The sequence below is a fragment of the Rana temporaria genome, chromosome 4, assembly GCF_905171775.1.
Source record: "Rana temporaria chromosome 4, aRanTem1.1, whole genome shotgun sequence".
Lineage (NCBI taxonomy): Eukaryota > Metazoa > Chordata > Amphibia > Anura > Ranidae > Rana > Rana temporaria.
The window spans coordinates 230,305,747-230,323,815 of NC_053492.1; the positions used below are offsets into that span (position 1 = coordinate 230,305,747).

The 18,069-nt window shown below is 42.8% G+C and overlaps 1 protein-coding gene across 5 annotated transcripts in view; it reads right to left on the bottom strand.

Moving 5' to 3' along the window:
* The window catches only part of COL12A1 (collagen type XII alpha 1 chain), a 245,105-nt gene that overhangs the window by 196,957 nt on the left and 30,079 nt on the right, over positions 1 to 18,069 (bottom strand). For 4 of the 5 annotated variants that reach the window (XM_040349963.1, XM_040349962.1, XM_040349964.1 and 1 more), the window contains 3 exons: positions 7,592 to 7,651; positions 3,917 to 4,180; positions 558 to 722 (listed from right to left, as the gene is read on the bottom strand). The exons of the other annotated variant lie outside the window; for it this stretch is intronic. In XM_040349963.1, coding sequence (XP_040205897.1) covers positions 558 to 722; positions 3,917 to 4,180; positions 7,592 to 7,651 — 489 coding nt within the window. The remainder of the gene's footprint in view (positions 1 to 557; positions 723 to 3,916; positions 4,181 to 7,591; positions 7,652 to 18,069) is intronic. 5 annotated transcript variants of the gene reach the window in all.

An 18,069-nucleotide genomic window follows, 5' to 3' on the forward strand; every position in this document is an offset into this window, starting at 1 on the left:
TACTCGATCGGGAAAACGACGTCGGCGGGAAAAAAAATTGCATTTAAGATCCGACAGAGTAAGAGTCTTACGCCTGTCGGATCTAATGGTTATCTATGCGTAACTGATTCTATGAATCAGGCACCTAGATACGACGGGCGGACTCAGAGATACGACGGCGTATCAGGCGATACGCTGGCGTATCTCTTTTGAGAATCTGGCCCAGACTGTTCTTTTCAGCATGTGATTCGCCAATCTACACCATTTTAGTGAATTATGTTCATCACATTCACATTTTAGATGCTTTCACCCATAGTAGAATAAATATACAGGCTGCTCCTGATTGTGTATAACTCTGCTGGCATTTATGCATTCATATTTGGAAAACTTTGCCAAGTAAACTCCATTTGTTATAACAAATGAGTCACCACTGAACCAGCAAACATTGTGTGATTTTGAGTAAATGAACTACACATTTTATAAGCAAAATATACATTATTAAATTAATATATCCAACATGCAAACACACTCAGCTGTACAGAGTTGCTGGATATAATAAAATAAATAGATTTTCTTACCCAATGTGAAAACTTCTACTCCTAAGTTCTGAAGTTCCTTTGCGGGAATTTCTACTTCATCTTGAGATTTCCCATCAGTAATGATTATTGCTATTTTTGGAAATCCTTTTCTGGCCCCAGCAGTTTGGACAAAGGCATTCTTTCTCAAGTAGTCAATGGCTTCACCTAAAATGTGATTACACATACGATGAATATACATTACAGGAAAAAATAAATGTTTTTTTTGTTTGGAGCTGAACTCCACAAAACAGCTAAATAAACAGTGGAACTGTATAAAAAGCATTTGTTATACCAGCTAAATGATTTGTATTTCCAATCTTCCAGTTCTGAGTTTTACATAGTCCTGCCAGATTACAGAACTGAGTTAGAGACTTATAGCTGGATTCACGTAGGGCGGCGTATTTTTGAGCCGGCGTAGCGTATCGTATTTACGCTACGCCACCGTAAGTCAGAGAGGCAAGTGTTGTATTCACAAAGCACTTGCCTCCTAAGTTACGGCGGCGTAGCGTAAATGGGCCGGCGTAAGCTTGCCTAATTCAAATTGTGAAGAGGTGGGCGTGTTTTATGTAAATAAACCATGACCCGACGTGATTGACGTTTTAACAAACGGCGCATGCGCCGTCCTTGGACATATCCCAGTGTGCATAGCTCCAAAGTACACACCGCAAGGACTTATTGGTTTCGACGTGAACGTAAATTACGTCCAGCCCCATTCACGGACGACTTACGCAAACAACGTAAAATTTTCAAAATTCGACGCGGGAACGACGTCCATACTTAACATTGGCTAGGCCAGCTTTTTGTTCGACTAACTTTATGCCTGAAAACGCCTTACGTAAACGGCGTATCTTTACTGCGACGGGCAAGCGTATGTTCGTAAATAGGCGTATCTCGCTGATTTACGCATTCTAGGCGTAAATCAGCGTTCACGCCCCTAGCGGCCGGCGGAACTAGACAGCAAAGATACGACGGCGCAAGCAGTCGTATCTTAGCTACATTTAAGTGTATCTCAATTTGAGAATACACTAAAATGTACGACAGCTTAGATTCAGAGTTACGACGACATATCTACTGATACGCCGGCTTAACTCTTTGTGAATCTAGCTATAAACATGTGCATACTGAAATATTTCGTTTCGGAATTTCGTTTTCATCCGAAAAATTTATTAATTTATTACTCCCAAAATTTGTTTTTATTTATTCTGTTTCGCATTTTGAATTTGTCCGAAAATCCGAATTATTAGGGTCAAATCTGTCATTAAAGGCTTATGGTGTCTGTCGAATGCTCTAAGAAGATTTGACGGAGCAGCTAAACTGTATAATACCGCAATCATACATTTCAGGTCGAATGTTCCACCTACAAGCTATAGAAGAATTCTAATGTTGTATGACTAGTAATAATTATATTTATAAATAATTATTACTAGTCAACCAACATTCAAATTCTTCTATAGCCTATGGGCTGAGCATTTGACCGGAAATGTATGATTGCGGCACCGTACAGTTTAGCTGCTTGTCGAATCTTCTTAGAACTTTCGACAGACACCATAAGCCTTCAATGACAGATTTAACATTTGTATGGTTTTCGCTGCTTCGTCGAATTTTCCTTGTTCATGTCGAATGGTCTACCCCAACACTGTCTCTATAATGTTGAATATTTTCTCTCTATGTCGAATCTTTCCTCTCTATGTAGAATAATCTTGGACTAATGGAATTAAGGTTAGGCCCATTCAACCGCAGGTTTGTTAGACACAGATTGCTATTGCCATGTCGAATCTTCTATCTATATCGAACTGTTTTAGCAACGAAAACTAAAATAAAGCATTTTTTATGTCGGATCTTTCTGGATTTTGGATTCTGCGTGTTCGTTTTCATTTGTTAAAACGATACTGAAAATACCTGAAATTCGGACATGTCTAGAGACCTGAATTTTCTCTACTGCAGTTAAGCATGGTGAGCTAGTTCATCTTTCTGCCTCTCTGCCTCTAGGATAAGCAGACTTCACATTCCTATGACTGGTCTGTAGTACTGCCCATCTTTTTCCTAGTTTTTATGTTTAGGGGGAAAAAAAGAGCCTAATATCAAGTCAAATTCAGGTACTAATACTAGCTACTTAATGTTTTTAGGTACTATGTAACTGGGTGAATTGTTTGGCTTTAAAGAGTAACTCCAAAAAAAATTTCCTCCTCTGGGTGATCAGTGTACATTGCAAGGATTTTAACAAACTTTGTTGCAGATTCCTAACGTTTGTTATTCTGAATAAATAGCTGTTTTTTGTCTGTGTCCATGTCCAGAATCTGTATGGAAATGGTTTTATAGTTATCAGGGAGCTGCTGCACCTGCATAATGAGGAAATTGGCAAGGCATCCCTTTAGACATGATTTCCCTCCAATCTCTCATGAATCTCACCAAAAATAATTTTTTTATTGCAGGGGATGCTCAAAATATGATTATTGCGACTTCAAAGTTGAGCGATTTTTCTTCCTTTTTCGAGATCGCGATTTTGCTGCAATTCAAGGCTGTGATTTCAGGGAATGCCTGTGTAAGCGGCATCAATATCGGACCAAAGTAGTGCAGGGACTTCTTTGAAGTCGGAACAACTTGAAGACGTACTAATATGAATGGTTGTCATTGGAAATCATGGGAAACAACTTGTCATGCTACTTTGCCATCACAAATCGTGGGACAAGTCGTATAAGTGTGAAAGGGGCCTAAGTCAATCACTCGAGCAGGAACAGCCATTTTCAGGGGGGCGTTCTGTACAACATCTGTGTACAGAACGTCTCCAGGTTGCCATATTGCATTGCATTTTCAGAAAATGACAGAGCTGCAGATTGAAAATAAAAGGTCATGTTTAATAACATTCTATTACAATCTGACTTTAGTTGCAATTGTATACGCTATATTATTATTATTATTTTTTTTTTACTTTTTTTACCCACGATACACAAGTACCACACAAGCAATTTTGTAAGCTAATGCCATTAAAAATGTGTTTCTATTTTAATGTAGTCAGATAACATTTTTATAATTATTGAAAAAAATCTATTTTCTCCTTCAGTACCCTGCAGTTGGTGGTTTGACATAAGGAATCCTTATAAAAAATCCTTACATTTACTGCACTAGGAGTTCCATTCTTCCTTAAGATGCTGCTGATGCTAGAAGTACAATGTTTCTTTTTTTGCTGTGACTAATTGGGATATATTGATTTACTGATTATACAGAACCAGTGACAAACATATCAAAAAGAAAAGAGTAATAATTGTTATGGTCATAGTTGCAATATAATGTAAAGTACTTTTAGCCACTGAGAATATATATTCATCTTCTTTTTAAAAAACAACCAAAAAAGCACACACCTGTCATTGTATTTCCCCCTTTGTAAGGTATTCTTTTAATAGCTGCCAGAAGCTCAGCTTGGTTGTAATATCTGTTCATATTAAACTCTGTCCTGGTGTCTGAGCTGTATTGGACAACACCAACCCTCGTCTTATCTTCTCCAATGTCAAATGCCGAAGCCAAAGAAGACATGAAGCTAAGAATATACTTGAAGTTCGTTCTCCCCACACTCCAAGAGCCATCCACAAGGAATACCACATCGGCAATCGCGCTAATAGAACACCCTTAAGAAAGATAAAAAGTTATTATAAGTAATTCAACCATCAACTAATCCAACTGAGTTTCAAAATTGCTAAAAATGTACATTTCTGTGTCTGTGCACTAAACAAGTATACTGTAAGTTAAATGGTGGTGTGTGTTTAACTTTCTCGCCTTGCAGCTCTGATTCCTAGGTTTTCCCAAGCTCCTCTGTGACATTCTCTTCATCGAGTATATTATTTATTTGTTTAAATGTGTTTCCTCCCACAATCCAAAAACAAAATTAATTGGCTTTTTATAACTCTGACCCTAGTGTGTATATGGGTGTGGTAGTTACCATCATTAGACTGTGAACTTCCTCATGGGCCGTGGCTAATATGAGAGGTTCCATAAGTAATATATTTCTGTTCTCCAAGCTTAATGCTCATTTTACCTTTATTTGAAATTTCTGTTTTCTCATCCTAACAAAGAATCAATAATTAAATCATGATCTTGTTTAAAGTGGTTCTAAAGGTTAGATGTTTTTACTGTAGTGCATTCTTAGCATTGAGATAAAAAAGGCCCTTTAACTGTTCTGTTTTAATTAAACATTTGTTGCCTGCCTATTGGTGGCTTTACAGGTATGATACTATTATCACAGTTTATCCTACACTTTTACAGTCCTATCAATAATCCAGAGGATCATTAAGAGAATTCTGACATCTTTAAACAGTGTACCACGTCCTATAGCTGGTGCATACGGTAACTATAACTATTTAAGACTCAGGCCCCATACTCACGAGCAAACATGTCTGCTGAAACTGGCCTGCAGGCCAGTTTCAGCAGACATGTTTGGTCGTGTGTGGGCGCGAGCGGGCCGAATTCCAGCAAACATTTGCCCGCCGGGCCTTTTCCCAGCAGACAAATATTCCTGGACTTGTTTTAAAACAGTCCGCTGGAATTCTGCCCGCTCGGACATGTACGGTCGTCAGTACAGACCTACCGTACATGTCCAGGCGCCCGCCGTCCCTCGCATGCGTCGAATGACTTCGACGCATGCGTGGAAGCATTTTAAAGGCGGGCCGCCCACGTCGCCGCGTCATTGTCGCGGCGACACCGCGTCATCGACGCGGCGACACCGCGGACACGCCCCGCGTATTGTTTACGCGCGGACTTCTGTACGATGGTGTGTACAACCATCGTACAGAAGCCCTCTGGCAGACATGTATGGTGAAAACGGTCCGACGGACCGCTTTCACCATACATGTTTGGTCGTGAGTACCCGGCCTTACTTTCAGCTATGCGTAAAATTAAATTAGTTTGCAGTGGCCAAAAGTTTTGAAAATTACGCAAATATTTGTTTTTACAAAATCTGCTACTTTAGTGTTTTTAGATCTTGTTGTCAGATGTTACTGTAGTATACTAAAGTATAATTACAAGCATTTCATAAGTGTCAAAGGCTTTTATTGACAATTACATTAAGTTTATGCAAAGAGTCAATATTTTCAGTGTTGACCCTTCTTTTTCAAGACCTCTGCAATTCGCCTTTGTATGCTGACTGAAAGCAGCCCATTCTTCCATAATCAATGCTTTGAATTTGTCAGAATTTGTGGGGGTTTTTTTGTTCACCTGCCTCTTGAGGATTGACCACAAGTTCTCAATGGTATTACCTGGCCATGGACCCAAAATTTCGAGACCACTACAGTCCATCTTACATGGTTTCCTATGGAACACAATCTGAAGTGCAAATCTGCAAAATGCAAAAAGCACCAAAAATGCATAGGTGTGAATCCAGCCTCACACCTAAGCATTTTTAGTGCTTTTTGCATTTTGCAGATTTGCACTACAGAACGTGTTCCATAGGAATCCATGGTAAATGGACTGTAGTGCAAATCTGCAAAATGCAAAAAGCACTAAAAATGCATAGGTGTGAATCAAGCCTAAGAGCTGTTCTGCAAGCCAATACAACCAATCCGTTTATTATTTCAACTTAGCCTTGCAGTATGACAGGATAAAAAAGACAATATGAATGCTGTCAGTGACAAGAATAGTTCTAGCTTTGCATACTTTCAGGGCCAGTTCACACCACAAAAATGCACTCTGGATACATTCCAGATCAGTTTTTGCTTACAGTTCACACCACACACAGTTCTAGGATATTTTGATACAATTTGCTATGTTCCAGTACAGTTCTGTGCAGAAAAAATGCAGCAGACTCTACTTTATTTTCTGCGCCGGAAACTGAATGCATGGTGTGAACTAGAGCCATTGAAATACATGGAAAACACTGTGCATGCATTTTTAGTGCAGAAAAAAAAGGGCACAGAACTGCATCTGATGTGAACTAGCACTCAGTCATGAGGCTAGGCATTCCTGAAAGCCCAGGGTACTTATAAGCCTCCTACTGATGTTTAAGATTTTGGCAAATACAATGTTATAAAATTCAGTCAATTGTATTTTAATGCACTTCTACTGCAAATACAATGCTATATTTTTGTGACAATAGTCTTTTCTAAAAATCTATTTTCAGATTGAGAAATATAAAGCAAAAGAAAAAGTATGGGAACTTAAACAAGCCAGTCAGAAATACCCATCCACTGGAATGATTTCGCTACACTATTGATAGCTGAAATCTGACTGGCTACTGCAAAACACTGTTCTTATCATGAATGTTTAATATCGTTCTTGCTTTTAGGGTAATCTATTAGAAAAAAGGTATAATGTAACTAATGTACAATACTATGGAGGTATATTATGTGTGGTGTTTTGATACTGTACCCTTAAAGGGGTTGTAAAGGAATTATTTTTTTTATAATAAGCATGCTTTTCCTGCAGACATTCCTCTTTTCACTTCCTCATTGTTAATTTTTTCTCAGAAGTTGCTCCATTTCTTCTCTGTTCTGTTCACTTCCTGCTTGTCTGATTTTACTGACCACCGTGAAGGGAGGCTTTACTGCGGTGGTCAGTAACGTGCTTGCCCCCTCCTGGGAACTACATCTGTGTGGCAGGACGCTCTCTACGTGTTAGAGACTTCAAGGAGGTGTGAATTACTGGGCATGCCGCTATTCATACTGGGAAATGTAGTTCTTACATGAACGAGCGATGCAAACCAGGAAGTGAATGAGAGAACAGAAACTAGAACGCCGGAGGTGATATAGATGAAGGAATTTAATAGGTATTTACTCGTTTTTTAACAGAATCATTAAACTATTCTGTCTGTCTACCTTGCAGACATTAATTTTAGGCAATTTTTTTTTCCTTTAGTGACCCTTTAAGTAGCTACTTATTCTAGATAAATGTAAGGGTAATCGATAAAAATGTGTCTCTCCTTTGATAATATAAAAGGTAAAAGCAGGTATAAAGATTAATATGAAATAACCCTTGACTGTGTAACATCTATATCCACACAAGGCATATGTTTCTGTAACATTTATTAAGGCGTAAGATAGCATACATACGTGGGGAATCTGACGTTACAAACTTCTTTTCTTCTGTCAGCACGCGGCCACCTGTTGTAACTTAAATGGAAATATACAATAGTAAGATGCACATGTGTATATTTTACAATCACAAATTTTTACCACAAGCACTGCAAATCTAAATGGTAAAAACGACTAAACTGGAATTATGTTTTGATCACTTCTATAACTATATTTTTGTGATTATGATTACATGGGGTGCCAAGTTTTAATGGAAACCCCATTGTTTCTGGAGGACCATAATCTATATTTTCATATTCTGGCTGCATTGCTACATTCTGCTAAAGTCAGGTATGTTGGCAGTCGAATTAAATATAATCATGCTCATAGTATAATTGGCAGACTTCAGCATTCCAAGAAGGGTAAACACAGTAGCAGGAGTTTCCAGATCAAGATGGTTGGACACGAGCAAATATGAATTATCCATTTAAGCTACATGTTTCTCCTTATACACAGTTCATGGACACATAAATACGATCAAAACATCATACACATATTATGCTGCTTTAATACCAGGATGTTAAAAATACTAAAAAAGAACATGGGCTTTCTGCTAGCTATATTATATATACTGTATGTATATATATATATATATATATATATATATATATATATAATGGACCTGGACAGTTGTAAACTGTATTGGTAGCTATTACAATCTGCTCACAGATGTGAACAAATCTTTAAACAGTCTACCCTCCCACAGCTCCAACTGATTTAGGGCCTGAGTTATTGAGCTTTGGGCTGGTTGTCAATGACATCAGTTTGACACTTTGAGGAACTTCTGAAAATGTTCAAAATCCATTGACAGGTGCATCTAACCTGTAGTTGAACTCCTTCTGACTTTGCATGGAACTGCAAAACCCATCTGAGGTAAACAAATGCTCGTTGACACAGGCCCTTGGGAGATTCAATACATAATCCAGCTTTGACAGATAACTTTTTCAAAGTCAGATGTTTAACTTTTAAGTTAAAGTGATTGTAAACCTCTGACATCATGAAATATTAACAAAGCACATCTTTCTATAGTTTACTTGTCTCAGTCCAAAGCACCGAGTGTTATTTCTGTCTGCTGTCTAGTTCCTTACTGAAAGGTGACAGGGGAGAAGAGTTTCAGCACAAAGCCTATGATTGATATCCTCAGCTCTGCTTTGTTTCTGTGTGCTGTGTGGAGAGGGTGTGTCAATTCCCTCCAATCAGCTCTCAGAGCTCTCCTTGCTGAGCAGTACAGCATGTAACTTCATCTCCCCACCCGTGATTTGTGCTTCTGTGTGGAGAGGGTGTGTCCATTCCCTCCAATCAGCTCTCAGAGCTCTCCTTGCTGAGCAGTATAGCATGTAACTTCAGCTCCCCACCCGTGAATTGTGCTTCTGTGAAACATCCTTTTTATCCCTGAGTATTACAAGGCTGTACAGGACAAATGACTGCAAATAAACAAGCACAATTTATGTAGAAGGATTTATTTAAACTCTGTGTATCATTTGAAGCTAACCAATCACTTCACTGGGTATATGTAAGGGTTTACAACCACTTTAAAAGCAAAACCTGCATTTTGTAACTCATACATAGTAGGTTCCTTTTAGCAAAAGCTTGTCTGAATAAAAACTTTTATTTGACAGTTTGTATAATAGAAAGGATGTAGCTTGCAGCAAAACCTTCATAACTTACTCACTGCTTTTCTCAAGGCTTGTTGATTAGGTTTAAAGTGTAAGCATCTCAAATAAATGCTGAGTGGAGTCGGTATATTACCTGCTAGTGGTGAAGAAACATGTAGCAAGGCACTGACTAAGTTGCTCACCTTTGGTTTACTTGTTGACCACCTACATTAGTGATTTCTGCTTTCAGTGCAGTATTACCTTATGAACTTTCAGATCGCATTGTGCACACAAACGTCACTTTGAACTTTCTTTTATCCAAGTTTATTAATTCAGCTGTCTTGTCAAGTTGTATGAGCTGGCTGGGTTTTGCCTTCAGATATGCCTAAGAATTTATTTGCCAACTTGATGGATCAATGACTACAATGACTTTTGAACTTCAGTGAACGGTTACTTTTATGAACTCTCATGGGCTACATTAGGCAATATGATATATGACTTTAGCCATACTGGATATCATTATTTAAGTTACATAGAGTTGGTATTTTTCTGGTTCTTTGCTGAACTTATACTACAATGTAATCAGACTTTCTCTTCTGATGTGATCACCTACATTATTTTAACAAATGGAGTGTGCTCTAATATCTTTTGAACATCTGACCTTGGTGGGCTTGTTATACAAAACTGAATACTCATGATACAGAAAGGGAAACAAGTATTTGATTCCCTGCTGATTTTGTATGTTTGCCCACTGACAAAGAAATGATCAGTTTATAATTTCATGGTAGGTTTATTTTAACAGTGAGAGACAGAATAACAACAAAAATATCCAGAAACACGCATTTCTAAAAAGTTATAAATTGATTTGCATTTTATTGAGTGAAATAAGTATTTGATCCCCTATCAATCAGTAAGATTTCTGGCTCCCTGTCTTCTATACAGACAATGAGCTGAGATTAGGAGCACTCTCTTCCAATCTCTCCACCATGGCCAAGACCAAAGAGCTGTGCAAGGATGTCAGGGACAAGATTGTAGACCAAGGCTGGAATGGGCTACAAGACCATTGCCAAGCAGCTTGGCGAGAGGATCACAACAGTTGGTGCGATTATTTTCAAATGGAAGAAACACAAAATAACTGTCAATCTCCCTTGGTCTGGGATTCCATGCAAGATCTTGTCTCGTGAAGTTTCAATGATCATGAGAACGGTGAGGAATCATGGGAGAATCTTGTCAATGATCTTAAGCAAGCTGGGATCATAGTCACCAAGAAAACAATTGGTAACACACTACGCTGTGAAGGACTGAAATCCTGCAGCGCCCGCAAGGTCTCCCTGCTCAAGAAAGCACATGTACAGCCCGTCTCAAGTTTTCTAATAAACATCTGAATGTGTGAAAGTGTTTTGATTAGATGAGACCAAAATCGAGCTCTTTGGCATCAACTCAACTTGTTGGAGGTGGAGAAATGCTGTCTATGACCCCAATAACACCATCCCCACTGTCAAACATGGAGGTGGAAATATTATGCTTTCGGGGTGTTTTTCTGCTAAGGGGACAGGACAAATTCACCACATCAAAGGGACAATGGACGGGGCCACGTACCATCACATTTTGAGTGAGAACCTCCTCCCCTTAACCAGGGCATTGAAAATGGGTCATGGATGGTATTCTAGCATGACAATGACCCAAAACACACAGCCTAGGCAACAAAAGAGTGCCTGAAGAAGAAGCACATTAAGGTCCTGGAGTGGACTTCCGGTTCCGGCGCCGCATGGAGTGACTGCTCTCCTCCTCAGCTCCCGCAGCACGATCAAAAATCGGCCTAAAAATCCTGCCTGAGAGCCACACAGAGTCCCCCCTCCACCTCTGGGCAAGCCATCCACTGCCTATGGACCGTTTTGTGGAAAAATCCGGCGCCCGCACGAACACGGCCCAGACGGCGTCACCTCCGCCGGCGCTCGCACAAATCGAGGCCCCGGTCTCGACCTACTCCGCTCCGCGGTCCACAGCACAACAAGCAGAGATGGAGGTAAGCGGCAGCACCTCCCCCCCTCCCTCCCCACACACATCTCTGCCCCTGCAGACGGGGGATAATACCACCGAGCGCATTGCCCAGGCCGTGGCGGCGCTATTAACCCCCATGATCGCGGCTTCGGTGGAAAAGGCCGTAAATGCCGGGATGGCACAGATCAAGGCCCAGATGGGGGAACATGGCAAAAGGCTAAATGAACTCGAGCACCGCCTTTCCAACGCGGAAGAAGAGCTCTATCAAGCCCAGGCCTTAGAGCATGCCCAGGACAAAACCAACCAGTACGTGCTACAAAAATTGGATGATTTGGAGAATAGGTCTAGACGAAGCAATCTCCGTTTTGTGGGAGTGCCGGAGTCACTCCAAACATCCGCCCTGTCTGATTTTTGCTCCCGACGCATACCAGAAGCACTAGGCCTTACAGGCCCCTGCATGGTGGAAAGAGCACACCGCATGGGGGCATTTAACTCGGAACGCAAATCCCCGCGTCCTATTATTGCTAAGTATCTCAAATATGCAGACAAGTCCCTTATTCTGCAATCATTCCGGCAAGCCCGTCAGTTACAAATTGATGGCATAAAAGTGCTGGTCTTCGCTGACTACTCAATCGAAGTGTCAAAGAAAAGAAAAGCCTTCCAGCCAGTTTGCACGGAACTATTCAAGCAGCAAATTAAATTCTCTTTGGCCTTCCCGGCGATTCTCCGCCTCAAAGCACCAAACGGAGATCAACTGACCTTCCAGGACCCTGCCGAAGCAGAAGCCTTTGTACGGTCGCGCCTTGCAACTCCGCACCCCCACTCACCATCTAAAGCTGCTCCACTCAACAGGCCCATGGACCAAAGAAGTCCACGTAAAGAATCCCCCAAACGCTTCAGGGCCTCAGACCAGGAATTTACCCGGCACACCACAAGATAACCGACCTGCAATAGGTCTCTCTCCTCTACATTAGCACCCTTCTTAGGGGTCTCACTAATTGCCCTGATACGACTGTACAGTGCATGTTCTTTCTAAATGCCAGTCTACTCGGCTAACTCCCCCCCCCTCCACGTCGCAAGGACCACCATCTACTCCACTGCGGGGACAGGTAGACTCTCTCTTTTTTTGGCATTTATGTTCTTCCACCTGCTGTTACTGATGCAATGCTCCTAATGCTCTAGCTGATAGTCTTATCTGCCCTACATGGCTTTAGATTGTATCCCCCCAAGGGCTCATGTTTGTACTGTTTTGTTTGTATTATTTGACTAAGTAAAATGTGCCTCCTGGCGTCGCTGTATGCATCCCTCTCCTACTACTCTACATCTCAGGTAATTGACTTTGTGCCGTCTGGCGCCCTGCATTTCGATCTGGGCTCTCAGGCCCCATGTTGTCGGGATCGTGACAGGGGGGCTGGCTTCATACAGTGACTCCATGCGGAAAAAAGTGAAGTTCCCACAAATGTTGTTGATGTTTTTGTTGCCTATGTTCCAGGCTCTCCCTCTGTTACCCCCCGCACCTCCCACTCCCCCTCCCCTTCAGTGCACCAGTACACACCTATTTTGCACACCATCACCCTACTACGAGGTTCGACATCCCTCATCCCCAGCAACGGCGACCTTCCTTAATCACATACTATGCGGCCCCCTCGCTGAAATTTCTGCTCAAATCCCTCTTACAGGCCCCCTAACATGAGAATAGTCTCCTGGAATGTAAAGGGACTTAGGTCCCCAAACAAGAGGATGAAAATTCTTAGACACCTGAAAAGACTCAAGGCAGACATCGCACTACTGCAGGAGACCCACCTGTCGGCGCCTGATTTTCCCCGCATGCAAAAGCTTTGGGTGGGTACGGTCATATGCTCAGATGCTGTAGGACGCAAGGCAGGAGTTCTCCTATTAGTACACAAGAACCTCCCATGCACAATTCTTGCGGTGAACTCGGACACCCAAGGCAGACTTCTCTCAGCACGGGTCAGACTGGGAACCTCCAATATCTATGCCCCCAACAGCCCTGGCAAGTCTTTCTACGGCGAACTCTCCTCGTGGCTCCTTCAAAACAACCACCTTCCCCACCTGATCGGCGGTGACTTCAACGACACCCTCAACCAGGTTGACGACAGGTCCTCCCCTAAACACATTAATCCCTGCCCAGACCCGAGCCGCCCCTCGCTCTTCGCGTCCACTATGGACTCCCTTCACCTCCGTGACCTCTGGCGCCTAGCACACCCTGCAGATAGGGAATTTACCTTCTACTCCAATCCCCACTCTGTATTCACCAGAATAGATTATTTCTTTGGATCGGATGATCTAATCCCTATGGTATCGGCCACCGACATTCTCGATATCGCAGTTTCTGACCATGCCCCAGTCTTAATCTCACTCGATAACCTCGATCTCCCCCCGCACTCCAAGATCTGGCGTTTTCCCTCATACCTTCACAACCATGCTGATTTCCAACGCTACATTGAGAAGGAATGGCTAGAATACTCCATGGCTAATGCTCCCCATACCTCTGACCCGAACCTCTTCTGGGACGCTGGTAAAGCGTTCCTCAGGGGCCGGATCATCTCCTATGCTGCCTCCTTCAAAAGGAGCACCGTGGCCAAATACAAACTAGCTAGCACACGATTACACCAGGCACAAAGGGCTCTTTACTCCTCTGACTCCTCAAAGAACAGAACCGAATGGCATGCTGCCAAGAGATCCTTCGATACCTGGGCAGATACACTAGAGGCAGTTAAAAAAGCAAAACTGGATGCCACCCTTCATAAGTTTGGCAACAAGTCGGGCAAACTACTAGCCAGGCTCTGTAAAGGCACCTTCAAACCTACACATATCACCTCCCTGAGGGACCATGGTGGCAACGTGAACACCACCCCCCCCACCATCAATGAGACGATGCTTCGTTTCTACTCGGCCCTCTACGCCCCAGACCCCATCAATAAACAAACGGCGGACACCTTTCTGGAACACTTAGAGATGCCCAAAATTACTCCGTCCCAATTGGAAACCCTCAACGCCCCTATATCCCTTGCTGAGATATCACATACCATCCGCAAACTTGCCCCCTCTAAGGCCCCGGGACCCGATGGTTTCACGGGAGAATTTTATAAGACCCTACAAACCATCCTAGAACCCACCCTCCACAAAGTGTACTCAGGCATATGGTCCGGCGGCTCATACCTCCCCTCGGGTAACCAGGCCATCATTAAATTGCTATCCAAAAAGGGAAAAGACCCCCTAGAACCCGGCTCATATAGACCGATCTCCCTTCTGAACCTGGATGTAAAAATCCTCTCCAAAATCGTGGCAAATAGGCTCTCTGACATTATCCCCTCCCTCATCCATCCAGCGCAATCGGGCTTCGTGAAAGGCAGAACGGCCACCCTGAACATCAGCAAAGTCATGCTGGCTCTGGAGCACGCAAAACAACATCCCAAAGGGGATTTTGCCATCATCACATTAGACGCCGAAAAAGCCTTCGATAATGTCAGCTTCGAATGGCTCTCTCTATCGATGGCTAAAATGGGCTTCTCTGGTCCCTTTTGCCATCTTATCGACGCCATGTACACCTCCCCCTCAGCAAAACTGGTAGCAGCGGGCCTCCTCTCAGAGGAATTTCGCCTCCACAAGGGAACCCGTCAGGGCTGCCCCCTCTCCCCTCTCCTTTTTAATATAGCTTTGGAACCTTTATCTAGGCATCTCAACCAGGTAGCCCCCCTCCATGGAATTCGGGTCGGTGCCCACGAACTCCGCTCCTCCCTTTTCGCGGACGACATCCTAATTTTTACGGCAGACCCCCCCTCAGATATTCCCACCGTCAAGAACATTTTCGATACATTTCGTGAATGCTCGGGTCTTAGGATCAATTATAGCAAAAGTGAGATCCTCCCCCTGGGTCTTCCCTCGACGCCCACTTGGTCCAGCCACTCCATATTCTCGGTTGCCACTTCTCACATCACTTACCTTGGCATCAAGATCGGTAAATTGCCCTCCTCTCTGTACCACCTAAACTACCCCCCTCTGATTCAAAAGATATCTCAAGAACTGGCGAACTGGTTGGATCTGCCTCTCTCGCTTTTGGGAAGATGTCATCTAGTCAAGATGGTCAGCTTTGCCAGACTATTGTATCCAATGCAAACCATCCCTTTACTCCTGCGCCATAAAGACGTCAAAATCATAGAATCGGCTATATCCAAATTCATCTGGCATGGCAAGAGACCACGCATTGCTTTGAAAAAGATGTGCCTTCCCAGACGCGAGGGGGGTGTCAGTCTCCCGAATGTCAGATTATATAATTTAGCATGTTTGTTAAGATTTGGTTTAGACTGGATAACGCACTCCTCAAGGTACTCTAATTATTCCCTTGAATCTGCCATGGTCTACCCCCTCTCCCTGGCTGCCCTCCTCCACTGCAAGTGGAAATCAACCACCCCCATTCTCCAGCATAACTTGCTACTCAGGGACACTGTCATCGCCTGGAGAGAAAGTAGAAGAAACTTTGGACTCCCCCCATACCTGTCACGTCACCTCCCGATCCAAGGAAACCCTAGCTTTGCCCCGGGATTAGTCCACAAACCCTTCAGAATCTGGCAGGAGAAAGGACTCACGCATTTTATCTCCTTATGTGAACCCACAACTGGACGCACCTTGTCTTTCGCTGCCGTGGCCGAACGCTTTACTCTACCCCAATCCCACGCCTTTCATTTCTGGCAATGCACCAACTATCTACGTGCCACCTGCAATGAGTACAGCAAAAGATTTACCCCTAACTTTACGGACCAGCTACTAGCAGAGGGCACATACAAGATCTCAGACATTTACAAGCCCATGCTACACATGACTTCCCCCTCCCTGTCATCCTCATCGGTGGCTAACTGGGGCAAGGACTTTCCAGATGACGACCTGATACATAAGCTACTACAAGGCTACAATACCGTACAGAAACTTACTCCCAACGAAATCTGGAAGGAAACCCAACTCAAGATTCTTCACCGGGCACATATCCCCTTCCTGCGCTCCTCGCAGGAGCCAGGCTCTCCCGAATGCCCATTATGCCACCACCCACGACCCTCTCTGACACATCGCTTCTGGGCATGCTCCTTCATCTCCACTTTCTGGGACCAAGTGCTGGCATACATTTTCGAAATTACCCTGCTGAAACTGCCTAAGGACCCTCTTCTCCTCATTTTCGGCTACTGGGACCCTCTGCTGCTACAATGGTCACGCCAAGGCGGCCCTCCTGCAACCACTTCCACGTCCACCGCACGACCTTCCAAAGAATGGCCTCTACTTTGCCTACTCGTCGCACGACGAGCTATCTTAAGAAACTGGATTTCTCCTCACCGCCTTCTGTCACCCAGATTAAACGAGACATCCTCCTCCTCCTCTGGGCCACCACAGACTTCCATCAGGCCACTAAAAAAGCCTGTTTCCTTTCCATCTGGCATCCCTTTATGCTTTCAAACCTCTCACAAGAAGACCTGGACGCTTTTGATCAATATTCCTTTTCTTTCTTAGAAGCCAGGCCTACTTCACTCCCAGGAGGAGACCCCCCCCCCTCAGTCTCCTCTTCCACCGCAACAGATTGACTATCTCTGCAATTACCCATGTGTCGCCTTCTCTCTCCCTCCCCTTCTATATATGCAAAACCTCTACTATAGTCATTATCGTGTGTCAAGGTGTGCTCCCCCTCCTCCCTTCCTCCTTCACTCCTCCCCTCCCCCCCCTCTTTTTCTTTTATAGGATCCAACCTGTTCACAAACCGTTAGGGACTTGAACCACTGCATAACCCTCATTGCTGTTGTTCTCTGTATCTGCCTAGTTACCCGCAGGGTATGCCTATATGGCGCTGTTTGTTCTGTATACATGCGGCTTTGATGCCTTGTACACTTACATCATCTGCCCTTCGCATTGATTTTACTGTATGTACCTATTTTGTAAAACTTAATAAACATATTTTGAAAAAAAAAAAAAGGTCCTGGAGTGGCCTAGCCAGTCTCCAGACCTTAATCCCATAGAAAATATGTGAAGGGAGCTTAAGGTTTGAGTTACCAAACGTCTGCCTCGAAAACCTTAATGACTTGGAGAGGATCTTCAAAGAGGAGTGGGACAAAATCCCTCCTGAGATGTGTGCAAACCTGGTGGCCAACAACAAGTAATGTTTGACCTCTGTGATTGCCAACACGGGTTTTGCCACCAAGTACTAAGTCACGTTTTGCGAAGGGGTTATTTCATTCATTAAAATTAAAATCAATTTATAACTTTTTTGAAATGCGTTTTTTCTGGATATTTTAATTTTTTTTATTTTTTCTCTCACTATTAAAATAAACCTACCATTAAAACTATAGACTGATAAATTATTTGTCGGTGGGCAAATGTACAAAATCAGCAGGGGATCAAATACTTTTTTCCCCTCACAGTTTATAATTTCTGGATATTTGAAACATATCTGTTGACTATATTTTTATTGGCTATTCCTCTTTATGTTTATTCAGTACATACATTGACCAAGATTTACAAATATACCAGCTCTTGTTTACATGCATCTTTATAAGGATTGTTTGATAATTGGCAGTCCTCAGAGAATTACAAAAAATAGAATCAAACAGTGGTGTCGTGCTCTATGCGATTAAATGTGTAGTGCAATATATGAACTGAAATATTGCGGAAAATAAAACCTTAGGGTGGAGGTGTATCTCACATTATAAAGTCCACATAAATCCAATCCTGATAACACTAATGATGATGTTCTATAAATAAATTGTGGAAAGTGCTAGTGCAAGAAAACACATCAATAAATGCAATGTGCATATAGAAAGTGCTGGTGCATAGAACCACATATACATAAATACAATAATA